The sequence below is a fragment of the Muscardinus avellanarius genome, assembly GCF_963383645.1.
Source record: "Muscardinus avellanarius genome assembly, chromosome: 6".
Lineage (NCBI taxonomy): Eukaryota > Metazoa > Chordata > Mammalia > Rodentia > Gliridae > Muscardinus > Muscardinus avellanarius.
This window is the reverse complement of record NC_137791.1, coordinates 121,973,510-121,988,397: the sequence shown is the minus strand read 5'-3', so window position 1 is coordinate 121,988,397 and position 14,888 is coordinate 121,973,510. Positions and strand designations below refer to the sequence as shown.

The following is a 14,888-nucleotide window of genomic DNA, read 5'->3' as shown; positions in this document are numbered from 1 at the left end:
TGCCTCCAATTAACAAAAACCATATTCCATGCTTAAATGCCACAGTTTCTCAAAAATGGCATCTATAAAGTTAGAATACTACAACAGGCAAAAAGCCATAAAATATACTACACAGTCTATTACCCAGAGACACATGCACAGGTGTGTCTGCAGTAACACACCCCCACCTGCCCACCCCAGGCTCCAGCTCATGCCCCCTATGCTCTTTACCATACACAGACCCAGCAAGCTGAGTGGATGTTACAAAACATGAACGTCCCATCTCCTGCACCAAAAATACACACCTTTAATGGCATGCAATGAAGAAGGCTGGTATGTATTCTAGTATAAGCATCCTTACTTTGGAGGGACAGCATGGCACTCGACTTAGGTTTATTATAATTGAATATGAAATAAAGCCCTCTAAGTTCAGGCGCACACATGTCAAGTGTCATCTCTTACCTGTGATGGTACATGTAGCTGACAATGACGGCCAGGAGACATAAGAGGAGAATGATGGCCGTAGTGTAAACCACGGGATGCAGGAGACTGGCTGGCGGCGTGTACAGTTCAGATCCTGTCAAATCCTGAGGATAAACAAAGAATCATGCTAGTGGTCCATTATGGATATTTAATCATGGGCATTTTCTCCAGAAACTGAAACACTCTAAAACCAAATCTCTGGCCCATCCATCTCTTAGTTCCATTCAAGGCCAAGTGATTCCTGCCATCTTCTCTCATGTAGGTTTGCCTTCCTGCCTTCCATTATTATTTTTTGTTTTTGTTTTTGTTTTTGGTGGTACTAGGGTTCCTGGAAACCCTTCTACCTCCAGGTTACACTCCCAGACCTATTTTTGTACTTTTTTATTTGGAAACATGGTCTCTTAAGCCAGCACAGCTGGCTTTGAACCTGTGCGATCCTCCTGTCTCCACCTCCCAAGCGTGGGGTTTACAAGCGTGAGTCATCACACCCGGCCAATTATTAATTTGCAGGGCTCACGCTTGTTTGACTGGCCATCTACTTTGGAAATGTGATGACTGCCCTGTCCTGAGGGTCACAGAGAGAAAGCAGCACGCATGGGAGTGTTTCGGAAGAACAATTGCACACGTCGCCCTCTTTGATGCCTTTTGGGCTCACTTTTACCTCCAACATGTTAATCCATTGAAAAGGCACCACAGGGCAGACAGCAGCATCTCCAAGTCAGGAATGGCCTGAACAGATCTCTATAACCATCAAAGTCAACTCCCTTTATGTGCTACAAATACAAATTGACCAAGCCCTGGAGACTAAGAAGGTGAGAAACTCAAAGCCACAAGGAGGCAGATATACAATCCGATCCCTACCATGTGTGAGGGAAGTAGGCACAGTAGAGTTACGGAGTAGAGTCCTATGGGAGTTAAAAAAAAAAAACAATTAAAGCCAGGCATGGTAGTACATGCTTGTAATCCCCACGCTTGGTAGGCTAAGACAGGAGGATCATGCAGGTTTGAAGCCAGCCTCCGCTGTTTTAAGAGACCCTGTTTCCAAATAAAATGTAAAATAGGTCTGGGAGTGTAGCCCGGAGGTAGAAGGCCCCTGGGTTCCATTCCCAGTACCACCAAAAAAAAAAAAAAATCAACAACAATAGCAAGTCATTCATGTAGCATTTACCATGATTTAGACACTGACTATGTGCAGCACTTGACACAGGGTAACCCTACGACGTAGGTTCGGTATCAGCTCCATTTTATAGCTTGAAAAATCAGGCAAAGAAGCTGAGTGCTGTTTGGTCTCCAAATCTCTACTCCCAACATCAGGGAGACACTGCTGCACTAAAATGAAAGCAACCGACCCGTAATGCTGCCTTCCTTAGAAAGGACCAAGGCAGGTTGGGAAGATACATCCACCCTGGCCACAGCAGCCAGGAAAGAACACTGGGGCCACAGGAGTTGAAGCTGTTGACTTGCAAAATCCCATCACTATATATTCTCTTTCTGCGCTGACTTCTAAGGCTAAAACATACCAGCTAGATGTGGAATGGGTTCCATAGAGAGATCTCTCTCATCAAAAAGACATAGTTATCTGAAGCAAGAGAAGCTGGCTGGAAAAGGAAGTCAGCAGGGATGATCAGGCAAGGCCACAGAGATGTCCTCAGCTGTGCAGACAGGGTGAGCCAGCTTTCCCAGGGAAGAATCGAAAGTTAACAATATAAAATCACGGATAGAGAAAGTCCATATCAAGACACCCTAACAAACCCCTCGCCTTAACAAAAGATACAGTTAGTGACAAAAATCAGATGAGAATCATGGTTAAGGGAAGGCTGGAGATAGAAACACGGGAACTGAATTCCAGCACAAGTGCTCCACTATTCTTTGAAAAACCTCCCATTATATGTACTTCATCTATCTAAATGATACACTTTGAGTGCCCACCTTGCCAGGCACCATGCTACAGTACCAGACATGCAGGGAGGGGCAAAGAATGGTCCCAGTGCTCAGAGTGGAGTGAGAACTAAGTACACAAAAGAAGGAATTGCAGAAGAAGCCTACCAAACACTTGTGAATGCTCTGCCCTCGTGATACGAATCCACGGCATTTGACCTCAACACACTGGCATTCTGTTAAAAGTCCAGAATATTAGCAGAAAAAGTTTTAAAACGTTGGGGCAATAAAAAACAATTGAGATGCTACTAAAGAGTACAGGCACATTTCCCCTCAATTTCTATGAAAAGCCACCATGCCAGTAGAGAATAATTGAGGATAAAGTTTCAATATCTAGGATTTAGCCTCCAGACTCTGTTCATGTATAGCCTGCTTTAGATCTCTCGGGGAAATGTTCAGTAGCACATTGCCCCTGGATGGCTCTACAATTTGGGGCCATCCCCTTAATATAAATCGGGAGACCCAGCAATCATCTTGCAGGCAATGGGGAAGGGGCAGAAGGAGGGCTTGCAAACGTGTCTTCCACAGCCCTTGGTGGAAGGCAATGAAACCTGAGGAACAGAGTATTAGTTACCAAAACATATTGTATAGAATGCTGAAGAAAGAATGTTGTTAAAAGAAATCAACATCTTTCAGAAGCCAAGTGTCTTGTGTCATAAAACCAGAAAGAAAGTGGATGTTGAAACAGCGAACAAAAATGCCTACAATTTGATGGAGAAGCTGAAGAAAGGGAAAAGCAAGCAGCTCGCCACAGGCATGGAGAACAGGGATCCTGAAGGCGTGTCTGACCTCCCCCAAATGCAGAGGCCTGCTGAAAATGGACCCAGGGAATTGGAAGAGGGGCCAGAAAAGAAATAGCTTAGGCATTGCAGGACAAGACGCGAACTGAAACTATTACGCAGGTACTCGTTAGCCATCTAAATGTGTGTATTAAAAACCCAAGACTCATTCTGAGGTTTTTAACTGGATAGATTGAACAATACCACACTACCAGGGACAACTGAGATTAGGATCTGAGGATGGGAAACGACTTAAACATCTACAATGAAAGACAAAGCAGAAAGGCACAAAGATGGTCATTATTAAGGATCTAAATAAAGGAGAGAAGAGTTTTTGAAACTGTTTCCTTGATAGATGGAGCCGTAAGAGGTACTCACAAGAGGTGCTTCAGGCCCGAGGACTGCTAAATATAAAATCAATGGAAGTATTTAATAATTCATTATCATCACACCAATAACAAGAATAATTAAAATCAGCAATTATCTAAATTCGCCAAGATGAGAACAAGAGGATGTCTCACAAGAAAACATCTCAAGGCACCCTCTGCGTGTCAGAATTTAAGAAATGTAATGAGTTTATCAATGAAATAAAAAAAGAAAGCAAAAAGAGATATTGAAATGTTATCTCTAAGTCATCAAAAGCTTGATATCAGACAAAGGAATCTGTTTTGTGAGATTATCATTGTTAATTTTGGATAAATTGCTATAATATTAGATGTCAACCACTAAGCCAAGCATGGGAAAGAGGGATGAGGAGGGAATGAGGTGAGGATTGGGTAGGGGCTAACTGGGTGATGTATGCATGTATGTCTACACAAGTTTTTTTATCTCATTATGATGTATGAATACAGTACACCAATAAAAAAAATTAAAAAAGTAGAAATAGATCTGAATCAAAAACATAAAAAAACAGAGCAGACAATGTCGCTGTGTTGCTTTTCTACATCCTTTTCAAGGACAAAGGAGAATAATTTAAAGACTTTGCTCCTTCACTTTCAAACAAAACAAGTAAGGTATAACTCATCAGAAGTACTAAACAGAACAGGGAAAGATCCCCATGTACTTGCGACCGGCTAAGATTTCGTCAACAAGATGTTAAAATGAAAACCCAAAAACTAAGAAACCAGACTCCCGACAAATGAAGAAACTCTGTTCATGAAGACTATTAAGAGAAAAAGGAAACAGGCATGACTAAGAGTTTGGAGGCATAAATCCAGCAGAGAGCTCATATTAAGAAATGCTACGGCCAGGCATGGTGGAAGATGCTTGTAATCCCAGCACTTGGGAAGCTGAGACAGGAGGATCAAGGTTCACAGACAGCTTCAGCTTCTTAGACCCTCTGCAACTCAGTGAGACCCTGTTTCAAGATAACGAATAAAATATAGGGCTGGGGGTGTAGCTTGAAGATAGAATGCCCCTGGGTTCCATCCACAGTACTGCAAATAAATAAATAAATAAATAAACAAACAAATAATCTATAAAACAAATCCAAGTAAAAACACACAAGATTCTGTGAGCGGTACAAGGAGACACCAAACTCAATAACATGATACAGAGGTGCTCAACACCCCCAGTCACCAAAGAAATACAAATCAGAATCACAGCTGATGGCCAGGCATGGTGGTACACACCTGTACTCCCAGTATTTGGGAGGTCAATATAGGAGGTACCCAAGTTTAAGACCAGCCATGAAAACATAGTGGGATCCTGTCTCAAAATAAAGGAATAAAGAAATGAATGAATGAATGAATGAGAAAGAAAAAGAGAGGAAGAAAGGAGGGAGGAACGGAGGGAGGGAAGGAAGGGGGGAGGGAGAGAGAGAGAGCACAAACCGGGGTTGTAGCTCAATGGAAGAGTGCCCAGGTTCAATCTCTTGTGCCTCAAGGAAAAAAAAAAAAAAAAAGATACACAAAGCCACATTACAATACCGCCACAAAAACACTAAAATTAAAAACTGACAACACCAAGAATTAGATATGGAACAGCCGAAACTTTCATTATTGGTCAGACTATAAACTAAAGCCATGGTCAACTGGAATTCTCATTATCGTTGAGAACAGAAACTAACACGGCCAGTTGGTCAACTGTGCAACGGTAAGTACTAAAGCTGCACACAGGTATGATTTAAAACACAGCAATTTCACCACTGAACATGTACACCCGTCAAAAACATGTATGTGAATACTCAGAGCTACTTTTGCTTGATGATAATTACATGTCCATTAAGAATAAAATAGACACATTGGTGTATTCCTTCAATGATCTACTCTGCGGCAATGGGGAAGAATAAATCACCACAAGAAGAGACAGAGATAAGTCTCACCACTGTAATAAGAAGTCAATCACATGTTAAGTACAAGCTGTATGCTCCAATTATATGCAACTTAAGAACATGAAAATTTTACTTATGGTGACAGACATCAGAAGGGCAGGCATCTCTTGAAATGGAGAGAGGAATGAAAGAAAATGTAAGAAAACAAGGGAGCTGGGTGTGATAGGCACAAGTACAATCCCAGGACTAGGGAGGCTGAGACAGGTGGATTGCTGGTCTGAGACCAGGCTCAGCAATGTAGAGAGACCCTCAGTGGTCTAGTGAGACCCTGTTCCAAAACAAAAAATAAGAGGGGCTGGTGGTATAGTTTGGAGGTAAAATTCCCCTGGGTTCAATTGAAAGAAGGAAAAATGGAAGGGGGGAGGGAGGGGAAAATTAAGCAAGGGTGCTGAGTGTTGAGTACAACCTTGACCTCAGTGGAAGCTAAATGTCTGCATCACATGTAAAACTATTGCTGATCCATACACCTAAGAGTGTTGCACTTTGCTCTGTATCTCAATTTAATGAAAAAGAAGGAAGTGTTGGTTCCTTCCATTATCAGTTGTGCTTCAGAGAAATCTGTCCTATAGATATGATAACATGCAAAATGGTATCACACAAGCAAACCATTGAAAACAAACAAAACAGAACAGTATTCAGAGGTTAAAAAAAGGAAGAAGCTCTTTTATGTCAATATGAAATTTAGGAAAGAATGTTTTCGTAGAGTATTAGGAAAACAGATGCTGGAACCAGACTGAGTACAACAAATGCGTACTCCAATACTAACTAGTTTTGCAGATAAGACATTTAATCCCTCCATGTTCTCGGTTCATGCACCTGTAAACTGGGTTCATGACAGTGATTTAACTCAGGAGGACCCATGTTTTAAGAACCAAGTTAGTTAAGTTAGCACACATAAAAATATGAGGGGGGAACTGAGCTACATGGTGGTGTTCACCTAGAATCACAGCTACTCAAAGGCTGAGGCAGGATGACAGCAAGTTGGAGACCAGCCTTCGCAGCAGAGCAAGATCCTGTCTCAAAATGAAAAATAAAAAGGGGCTGGGGACGTACCTCAGTGGTAGAGCATCCCTAGGTTTAATCCTCAGGACCAAGGGGGGAAAAAAAGACATCAGAGAAGTATCTGACAGGTAAGTGCTTAATAAAGATTAGCAACCACCACCATTAGCAAATTTTTAAAATAGGGCACTATCAGCCAGGCAGGGTGGTACACACTGTAATCCCAGCACTTGGGAGGCTGAGGCATGAAGATCATAAATTTGAAGCCAGCCTGGGCAACACAGCAAGACACTGTTTCAAAATAAAAAGGACTGGGGACATACTTCAATGGTAGAGTGTCCCTGGGTTTAGTACACAAAACCACACACGCAAAAAAATCATAATTATAGCTAATATAAGCTATTACATAAAAATATGTGATTTAGAACCATGTATGTAACATGTAACCTTTGTGTAAAAATGGGAGGGCTATATTTTAGTTACCTACTAGGACTGAGACAGGAGAGGGGATGGAAATGAAGATTCCTTACTGTACGATGATGTGTAGAAGTAATTAAAACATTTGATCCAGGTAAATGTGCTCTTGAGAATTACTAAAACAGTGAAACCGTGCTGGGACTGAGGCTCAGTGCCAGAGTGCTTGCCTAACCTGCATAAGGCCCTACATTCTATCCCCAGCACCCCCCCCCCCAAAAAAATTATAAATATAACTAGCATTCTTGGTCAGTTACAGAGGGAATGGAACTGAAATATCCTTTCACTCAGCATATTTCCTTTTTTCTTTCTTTTTTTTTTTTTTTTTTTTTGGTGGTACTGGGGATGAAAACCTTCTACATCTGGGCTACACTCCTAGACCTATTTTATATTTTTTATTTGGAAACAGGGCCTCTTAAACCAGCGCGGCTGGCTTCAAACCTCCTCAATCCTCCTGTCTCCGCCTCCAAAACTTGGGGATTACAAGCGTGCGCCCCCACATCCGGCTCACTCAGCATATTTTATAAAGAAAAGGATCGGCAGATAGAAAAACAAATGAGGGCACTCCAATTTCCTTTTTCTAGATGAAAAGAAGAACCAAGTGTGAAGCTGTATACAGAGATTATTTCATCTCCATGACCCATTAAAGTACCAAGCTCTGCAGGGCGTGGTGGCTCACGCTTATAATTCCGGCGCTTGGGAGGCGGAGACAGGAGGATAGCACAGGTTCGAAGCCAGCCGCGCTGGCTTAGGAGACCCTGTTTCCACATAAAAAAAAGTATAAAATAGGCCTGGGAGTGTAGCCCGTAGTAGTGTAGCCGGAGGTAGAAGGCTTCCAGGAACCCTAGTACCACCAAAAAAAAAAAAAAAAAAAAAAGCACCAAGCTCTACAATTTGACTCTAATAATTACCCTACTTTCCATTCAGGACTCTGTGTCCCTATTGACTCCAGAGCCTGTGAATCTTCTTTCCCCCAAATGGCTGTTTCTGATCCTATCATTCAAGCAAACCAAATGCCCACGCAACTGTTTTCCTCTGGACATACTGAGAGCTATCTAGTCTATCTGCTCTCTATTACAGACATATGAGCAAATATATTCCTTTTATCTTAGTTTTTATAAATACAAAATTCTCTAAAACTACATAAAGAAGTTATATAGACTCTCTCCCAAAATAGGAATTTAGACTTTCTACATAGAATGATAAGTTTAGGATGGCATTCAAGAAAAATAGGATTTTTTTTTTAATTTAAAAATATGTAGATTTCCAATTTTATGGTATTTCTTATATTGCAGACACAACTTGAATTACTTTAGATGAGGTATAAATTCATTTACTTTGCCTTCATGCTTGTTAGAAATTCTAAAGTTCCCATCAACTTTATTTTAACTTGGTCAACAACTTCAGAGCATATTTCACTCTGCTGTCTCTAGATGGCGTAGTTACATCTAAGAAAAAGAGAGGCTATTCTCTGAAAATAAGTAGAAAAAAATCTTATTACTGTATTTTAGCTCTAAAGAATTGTGTATTACATTTTTAAAGATTAAAAGTCCTAAAGATAAAAGAATAGCTTATTCCTTCCTGAAAAGGATTATATTCATTTAAATAACTGAGAAGAACAACTGGTAAGTTCAAAAATAGGTGCTTTAAACTGGTATTAGATTAAGTAAAAATAAAGGTTTGTGGTACAGTAGAAAAATTACTAAAGCTCATAAAATGCCCTTTTCTGCGTATTTTGTGTTTCACTGACTTTATTTAACTTTTTCTGGTTAAGTACTATGTACTCTTCAGACTGTCTTGCTTGTATCTCTATTGTTTCTTCTTCAGTAACACAGCTTCAGACTATTTTACACTCACTTTTAAACTACTAGAGAAAATCCTCAAACTTTAATTAAAGCTTCACACATTTTTTTTAATTTATTTATTATTTTTTGGGGGGGTGGTACTGCTGTTCCTGGAAACCCTTCTACCTCCAGACTACACAGGGTCTCTTAAGCCAGCACAGCTGACTTCGAACTAGTGCGATCCTCCTGTCTCCACCTCCCCAAGCGCGGGGATTACAAGCGTGCGCCACCACGCCCAGCTAAAGCTTTACACTTTTAAAGGATGACTATAAATAATACCATGTGAACTTATGGAAACCAAACAGAGAAACAAACAACATAATTTTAAACCCAAAAGGATGAATGCTTTAAACAATAAAGTTGGGTCTAACCTATGTGGAATCCAGCCCCTGTCAATGGGGCTACATACCATCACACTGAGGTCCAGTGCCTGAAGTTATAAAAGTGCTCAGATATTTCACTGAAGAGAATCTTTATTCACTTTTGCTGCCTGTTTAACTGGTGTACTAGGTAAGGAATAGACAATATAGAAGCAAAAAAAATTTTTTTGAAGAAATTTTACAATTTAGGCTCACTTCAAGATCATTTCTAATAGTACATGCTGTTTTGTTTAAGAAAAATTCACAACATGCAAAATTTTATCATGTCTCAAGAATATTTAGTACTCTGATAAAATACTGCCTAGATTCCAGATTTGCAGCTGGAATTAGATAGAAATATTAGAAATTTGGAGGCTCTCCCTCAGGTAACCTAACTTTACATTTCTGGAAACATCTTTCAGACTTATCAGTAATTTCTTTCTCCACTGTCCTCTAAACACACTCCATGATAATTATGATACTGACATATAATAATTCAGGTATAAAAGAACCAGTAAATAACAACCAGTGTGATTAATTTCATTATTATCTGTTCAGGAATCAGATCCATTTAAATATCTCATTATTAAAAGACCTGATACCATATGTTAATAACAAATTACTTTACCAAACGAATACATAGGTGCCCACAATGGTAGATAACTGAAAACATTCGATTAGCTAGCATTAAAATTAAAAAGTCAGTATTTGCGTACATAGGGTCACTTTTTGGTAATACTACTGAAAGCGTTGCTATTAATTCTAAATTCAAAAGGAATCTAATTATGATGACACATAGTGGGGAAAGGCATTAAATGGCAAAGCAGAAAAACATTCTTTCTCTCCGTGTATCCATTGGCAAATGAATACCAAGTTGACAGAGTCAAACTCTATAAAACCAGCCTTTCCATGCTTGAAGGTAGAAGTCTTGCTAAATAGTTCACTTAATAAAGTTCACTGAAAATTCCAAAACTAAACACATGTCCATACATTTCATCAGATAGTAATTCAATTTCCCTTTAAAAACAGAGTTACACCAGACATCAGCCCTTACATAATTAAAGGAAGCAATTTATGTTACCAGTTAAAAGAAAAATCTTTGTTTATACTTAATTATGCAAAGGGAAAAATTAAAATCCTTTGTATTTATGAATAAAGTTAACAACTGGCGTACCATTAAAACCGCATAGTTACTGAGGGAGTAGCACTGGATTGTGGTGATATTTTCATCTGAGTAGAGTATACGGCACCCATCTGACTTCCAGCCTCCTTGTCCATTCAGCAAATCAAAATCCCACTGGGCCGCAACAGCATCTGCTCCATGTGCAATGCGACGCAGTGTCACATTAACAGGGATGTGGTGGGTATCTACATTCACACCATCTGGAGGAAATGAGCAACAACAATATTTCTGAAGCAAACTTCATAAACCATTAAATGTCAATGCGTACACTAATGGGTACTCTGCAAGATCTTTTGCGCTAGTGACTCATTAAAACGAGAAGGAACAAAAATAAGCTGTTTTTAGGAACAGCGAACTAGGAAAGCACACTGTACAGTGAGCACAGGTCACAACACATGTGACAACAGACCTATTTTGGTGAGAATCACAGGGGTCACCACTGTCCGCCGCTTCCCGTCGTCAGCCAGGTTGGTTGAGTTCCCTGTGGCTGGGAAAAGCTTCCCATTACGGAATGCGATGAGCTGGAGCTTATACAGAGAGTCTTCAGCTGGCCTGATCTCCCTTTTTTGCTTTGGTGAGAAAAGGGAAGGAGGAAGCTGGATCGAAGCCTCCACGATAGTATTCTGAAAAAAAACATATATACAAAGAAACAAAGAAAGGTTGCCGTGTTAGCACACAGGAAATGGCAGGAAAATGACAGTTATTAAAGTTCTCTCATTAAAGGGCGACTGTGTTATTTTTTTCTGAGTGTACAAAATTTAATAGTTAAAACAATCAGTCAAGCAAAACATCTGACCATCACATGACAACACAGATCAAAAGTAGCACAAAATACAAAGAAATGCAAACCCTGTTCCAGAGAGTTTAAGAAGTAAGCAAAGGAACTATTTCAAATTACAAAGTTCAGTCTCCTATGAATGCATCCACTGCAGAAGTCAACAGCATTAAACAGATCAGGGATCTCTGTACTCACTCTTCATATCAATTTCACTAAGACAAGACACGCAAAGAAGCAAGATTGCAAATGTGAGTAGAGTCAATTTAGGATGGAACTTTGAGGTGCTTTAGGATAGATTAATATAGTCAAAACAAGCCAGGCATGCTGGCGCACGCTTGTAATCCCAACATTCAGGAGGCAGAGACCAGAGGATCATGGTTCGCAGACAGCCTCAGCTACTTAGCGAGGCCCTTTGTAACTCAGTGAAACCCGGTTTCAAAAAATGAAAGGACTAAAATATAGGGCTGGTGGTGTAGCTCGGAGGTACGATGCCCCAGCGTTCCATTCCAGTTCCACAAAAAAAAAGTCAAAACAACAAAAGAATGGCATTATACAAACGTAACACAAGTTTAAATTCAGCGAACTCTTATTATAACATCAGCTGTGTTGAGACTAAGAAGCTCATGTTTAGAAAAACACAGTAACAAACATGAACAATCCAAAGTGCTCACTAGTTATTGAATGCTTTTTCTGATTTCTTTGTTGGAGGTTTTTTAGTTACCATTCAGTATAAAAAAGCCTATGTACCAAAGAAGAAAACAATAAAAATGATCATTTTTTAAAAATTCCCCATTTTAAGAATCTATGACAAAGTGTTCCTCTTGGGCTCCAATCTCTCTCCCTCTAAACCTGCCAACAGAAATTCCTAATCAAACACCAGGGGACCATGTGATTCCGGTTTAAGTAACACCTCAATTTTGCAAAGTCTAGAGCGTGCTGTGACCGAGGCCCAAGCAGGTCATATCATTTGACTGAACCCTACTGTTTAAACTCATCTCCTAACATCCTTCCTCCAACACAAGTGCAACTGGGTCACAGGAGCTTCTCCAGCCTGGGCTCTCACCTGCTCTCCTGACCTGACTGCATGCTGGAAGGTTAGGATCTCTGACTGAAAGGCTCTGTTATTCTGATTTTATTTTTAGCAAGATAATTAATTCCTTTGGCAATGGAAAAACTAGATCAGAATGAGAGGTGGGCAGCAAGTACAGAGATGACACACAAAAGTCTCTAGTAAAGGGCTGTGTGTGTGTGTGTGTGTTACTGGGGATTGAACCTGGGGGATTCTATGTCCAAGCAATTCCCCCAGCCTTATTTTATTTTTATTTTGAAACAGGGTCTTACTAAGTTGATGAGAGTCTCACTACTTGCTGAGGCTGTCCTTGAACCTGTGGTCCTCCTGCTTTAGCCTTCCAAGTCCTGGGATTATAGACCTGCCTCATCACACTCAGCTAACACAGGCCTTTTTTTTTTTTTTTTGTGGGTCTGGGGATGCAACCCAGGGGCATTTGAACTCCGAGCTACAGCCCCTGCCCTATTTTTTATTCTTTATCTTGAAACCGGGTCTCACTGAGTTGCAGAGGGCCTCACTAAGTAGCTGAGGCTGTCCACGAACCGCGATCCTCCGGTCTCAGCCTCCCGAATGCTGGGATTACAAGCGTACGCCACCACGCCCGGCTGAACACAGGCCTTTCTCAAGGAAGAAGTGCTCTTTGTAGAGTCTGCTCTCATAGCCAGTGCTTGCCTGCAGCCAACACAGAACTCACTTCTCTATTCCTCTAGCTGGATTAGAAGAATATGGGGCTGCAGACAATCTCATTCTTAGTTTGAACCCTCTAAATTAATACTTCCTGGCACTTATATTTGATAAAAAATAGCCCACTGGTCAGCATGGCATGTTTATTTTAATAATAAAAAGGTTCTAGTGAGGCAAATGATTGACTTCAGAATTATTTCACTGCTGTGCTTACAAGACTGTTGGAACCAACACATACCTGTAAATATTTGCTGAAATACATATTTCAGAAGTTTAAATATTACTTTTAAGCCAGGCATGGTGGCGCATGCTTGTAATCCCAGAGTTCAGGAGGCTGAGACAGGAGGATTGTGGTTTGCAGATAGCCTCAGCTACTTAGTAAGGCCCTCTGCAACTTAGTGAAACCCTGTTTCAAAATAAAGAGTAAAAAATAGGGCAGCACATGTAGCTTAGAGGTTGAATGCCCCTGGGTTCCATTCTCAGACCCACAAAAAAAAATTTTTTTAAATCACTTTTACATTAAAGATGCAAAGGGAAATATTTGGTAGAAATATTTTGCCTAAAAAAATAGCATTAAAAGGTTTCTGCTATTCTCACAGCAGAACCTGATATAACCTGATGTAGAAAGAAAGCTTTTTATAAATTCACATGTTAATTTAGTAAATTTCTATAAAGTACATAAATTACTCCTAAGTACATAATAAGGCATATAAAAAAGAAAAAGATGGATTAAGAGCTCAAAAATCCTAATAGTGTTACATAATACACATTTGTTAAAAAATTAAGTACCATAAAAGAATTTTACTATGAACACACACTGACTTGCAAACAAAGCATAGCCCTCTGGAAAATTATTAGTAATGATAAATCAAACAATTTCTTTTTTAAAGTAATACCTAAGCAGAGTGTGGTGGAACACAGCTGTAACCCCAGTACATGGAAGGATCACAGGTTCAACAGCAGCCTCAGAACCTGAGGGAGGACTTCAGTAACTTAGTGAGACCGTTTCAAATTAAAAAATAGAGCCAAGAGTATAGCTCAGTGGTAGGATGCTCCTGGGTTTAACTCCCTCACCCCCCAAAAAAGAAAAATATCTTAACATGTTCTAAAAAAAGAATTAAAAACAAAGCATGTATACTTTCTAAAAATCATTTGATTTTTAGAAAGGTCTTCTACACAAGTTTAAACTTGCAATCTCAACCAAAACCAACAATAAACAAGACTCAGATCACCAAGGGACTAGAAATGCATACCCATGACAGTTATATACTTAACAGCTTCTAAAATATCTTTCAAGGTCCAATAAGAACATTAGTAAATAATCATCATAGACTCCTCAGGATGGAGAGGGTGCCCTAGAGGTGTTGGCAAGGTGAATGCCACCTGTATCAATAATGTTGAGATTTTTATAGTAGAAATGTAAAACTTGTATATCTCATTTCTTTAAAAGAAGTGCTATAATACTATTGAAAAGTATGATGGAAGAACATTTAATTTGCTATATTTATCATGATTATATCTTTTGTCTCTTGGCCTAGAGGTAGGTAACACAAAGTTTAAAATTACATTTAAACATATTATTTATTTTAAAAGGTAAGAATGACAGCAACAAGACAGACATGAACACACAAATTATAGCTAATAAGTCAAAAAGATCTCTTAGATTCTTTGGAAAATACATGTGCTTGGTTTCTAATATTTATTATTAAAAGATATGTGCACATGGGTGCAGAGGTGTGTGCCTATAACCCCAGTACTTGGGACTCTGAGACCCAAGAAAGATTGCAGGTTCAAGGCAAAGACCTCAGGAATTTAGTGAGCCCATGATTCAAAATAAAAACAAAAATAGGACTGGGATGTAATTGTAACTAAAAGTAAGGTAACACCTCTAGGTTCAATCCCTAGTAACAATACAGAGAATATGAGATCTGAAATAAAGCAAGATTGAGCCCATTTTAACTATTTATGAGCTGGTTAACGCCCTTCA

The 14,888-nt window shown here is 39.6% G+C and overlaps 1 protein-coding gene across 1 annotated transcript in view; it reads right to left on the bottom strand.

Moving 5' to 3' along the window:
• ADGRA3 (adhesion G protein-coupled receptor A3) overlaps positions 1-14,888 on the bottom strand; it is a gene marked incomplete at both ends in the record, with an annotated part of 124,116 nt that overhangs the window by 12,410 nt on the left and 96,818 nt on the right. Inside the window, 3 exons of the mRNA XM_080697664.1 lie at positions 442-566; positions 10,362-10,570; positions 10,780-10,993. Coding sequence (XP_080553790.1) covers positions 442-566; positions 10,362-10,570; positions 10,780-10,993 — 548 coding nt within the window. The remainder of the gene's footprint in view (positions 1-441; positions 567-10,361; positions 10,571-10,779; positions 10,994-14,888) is intronic.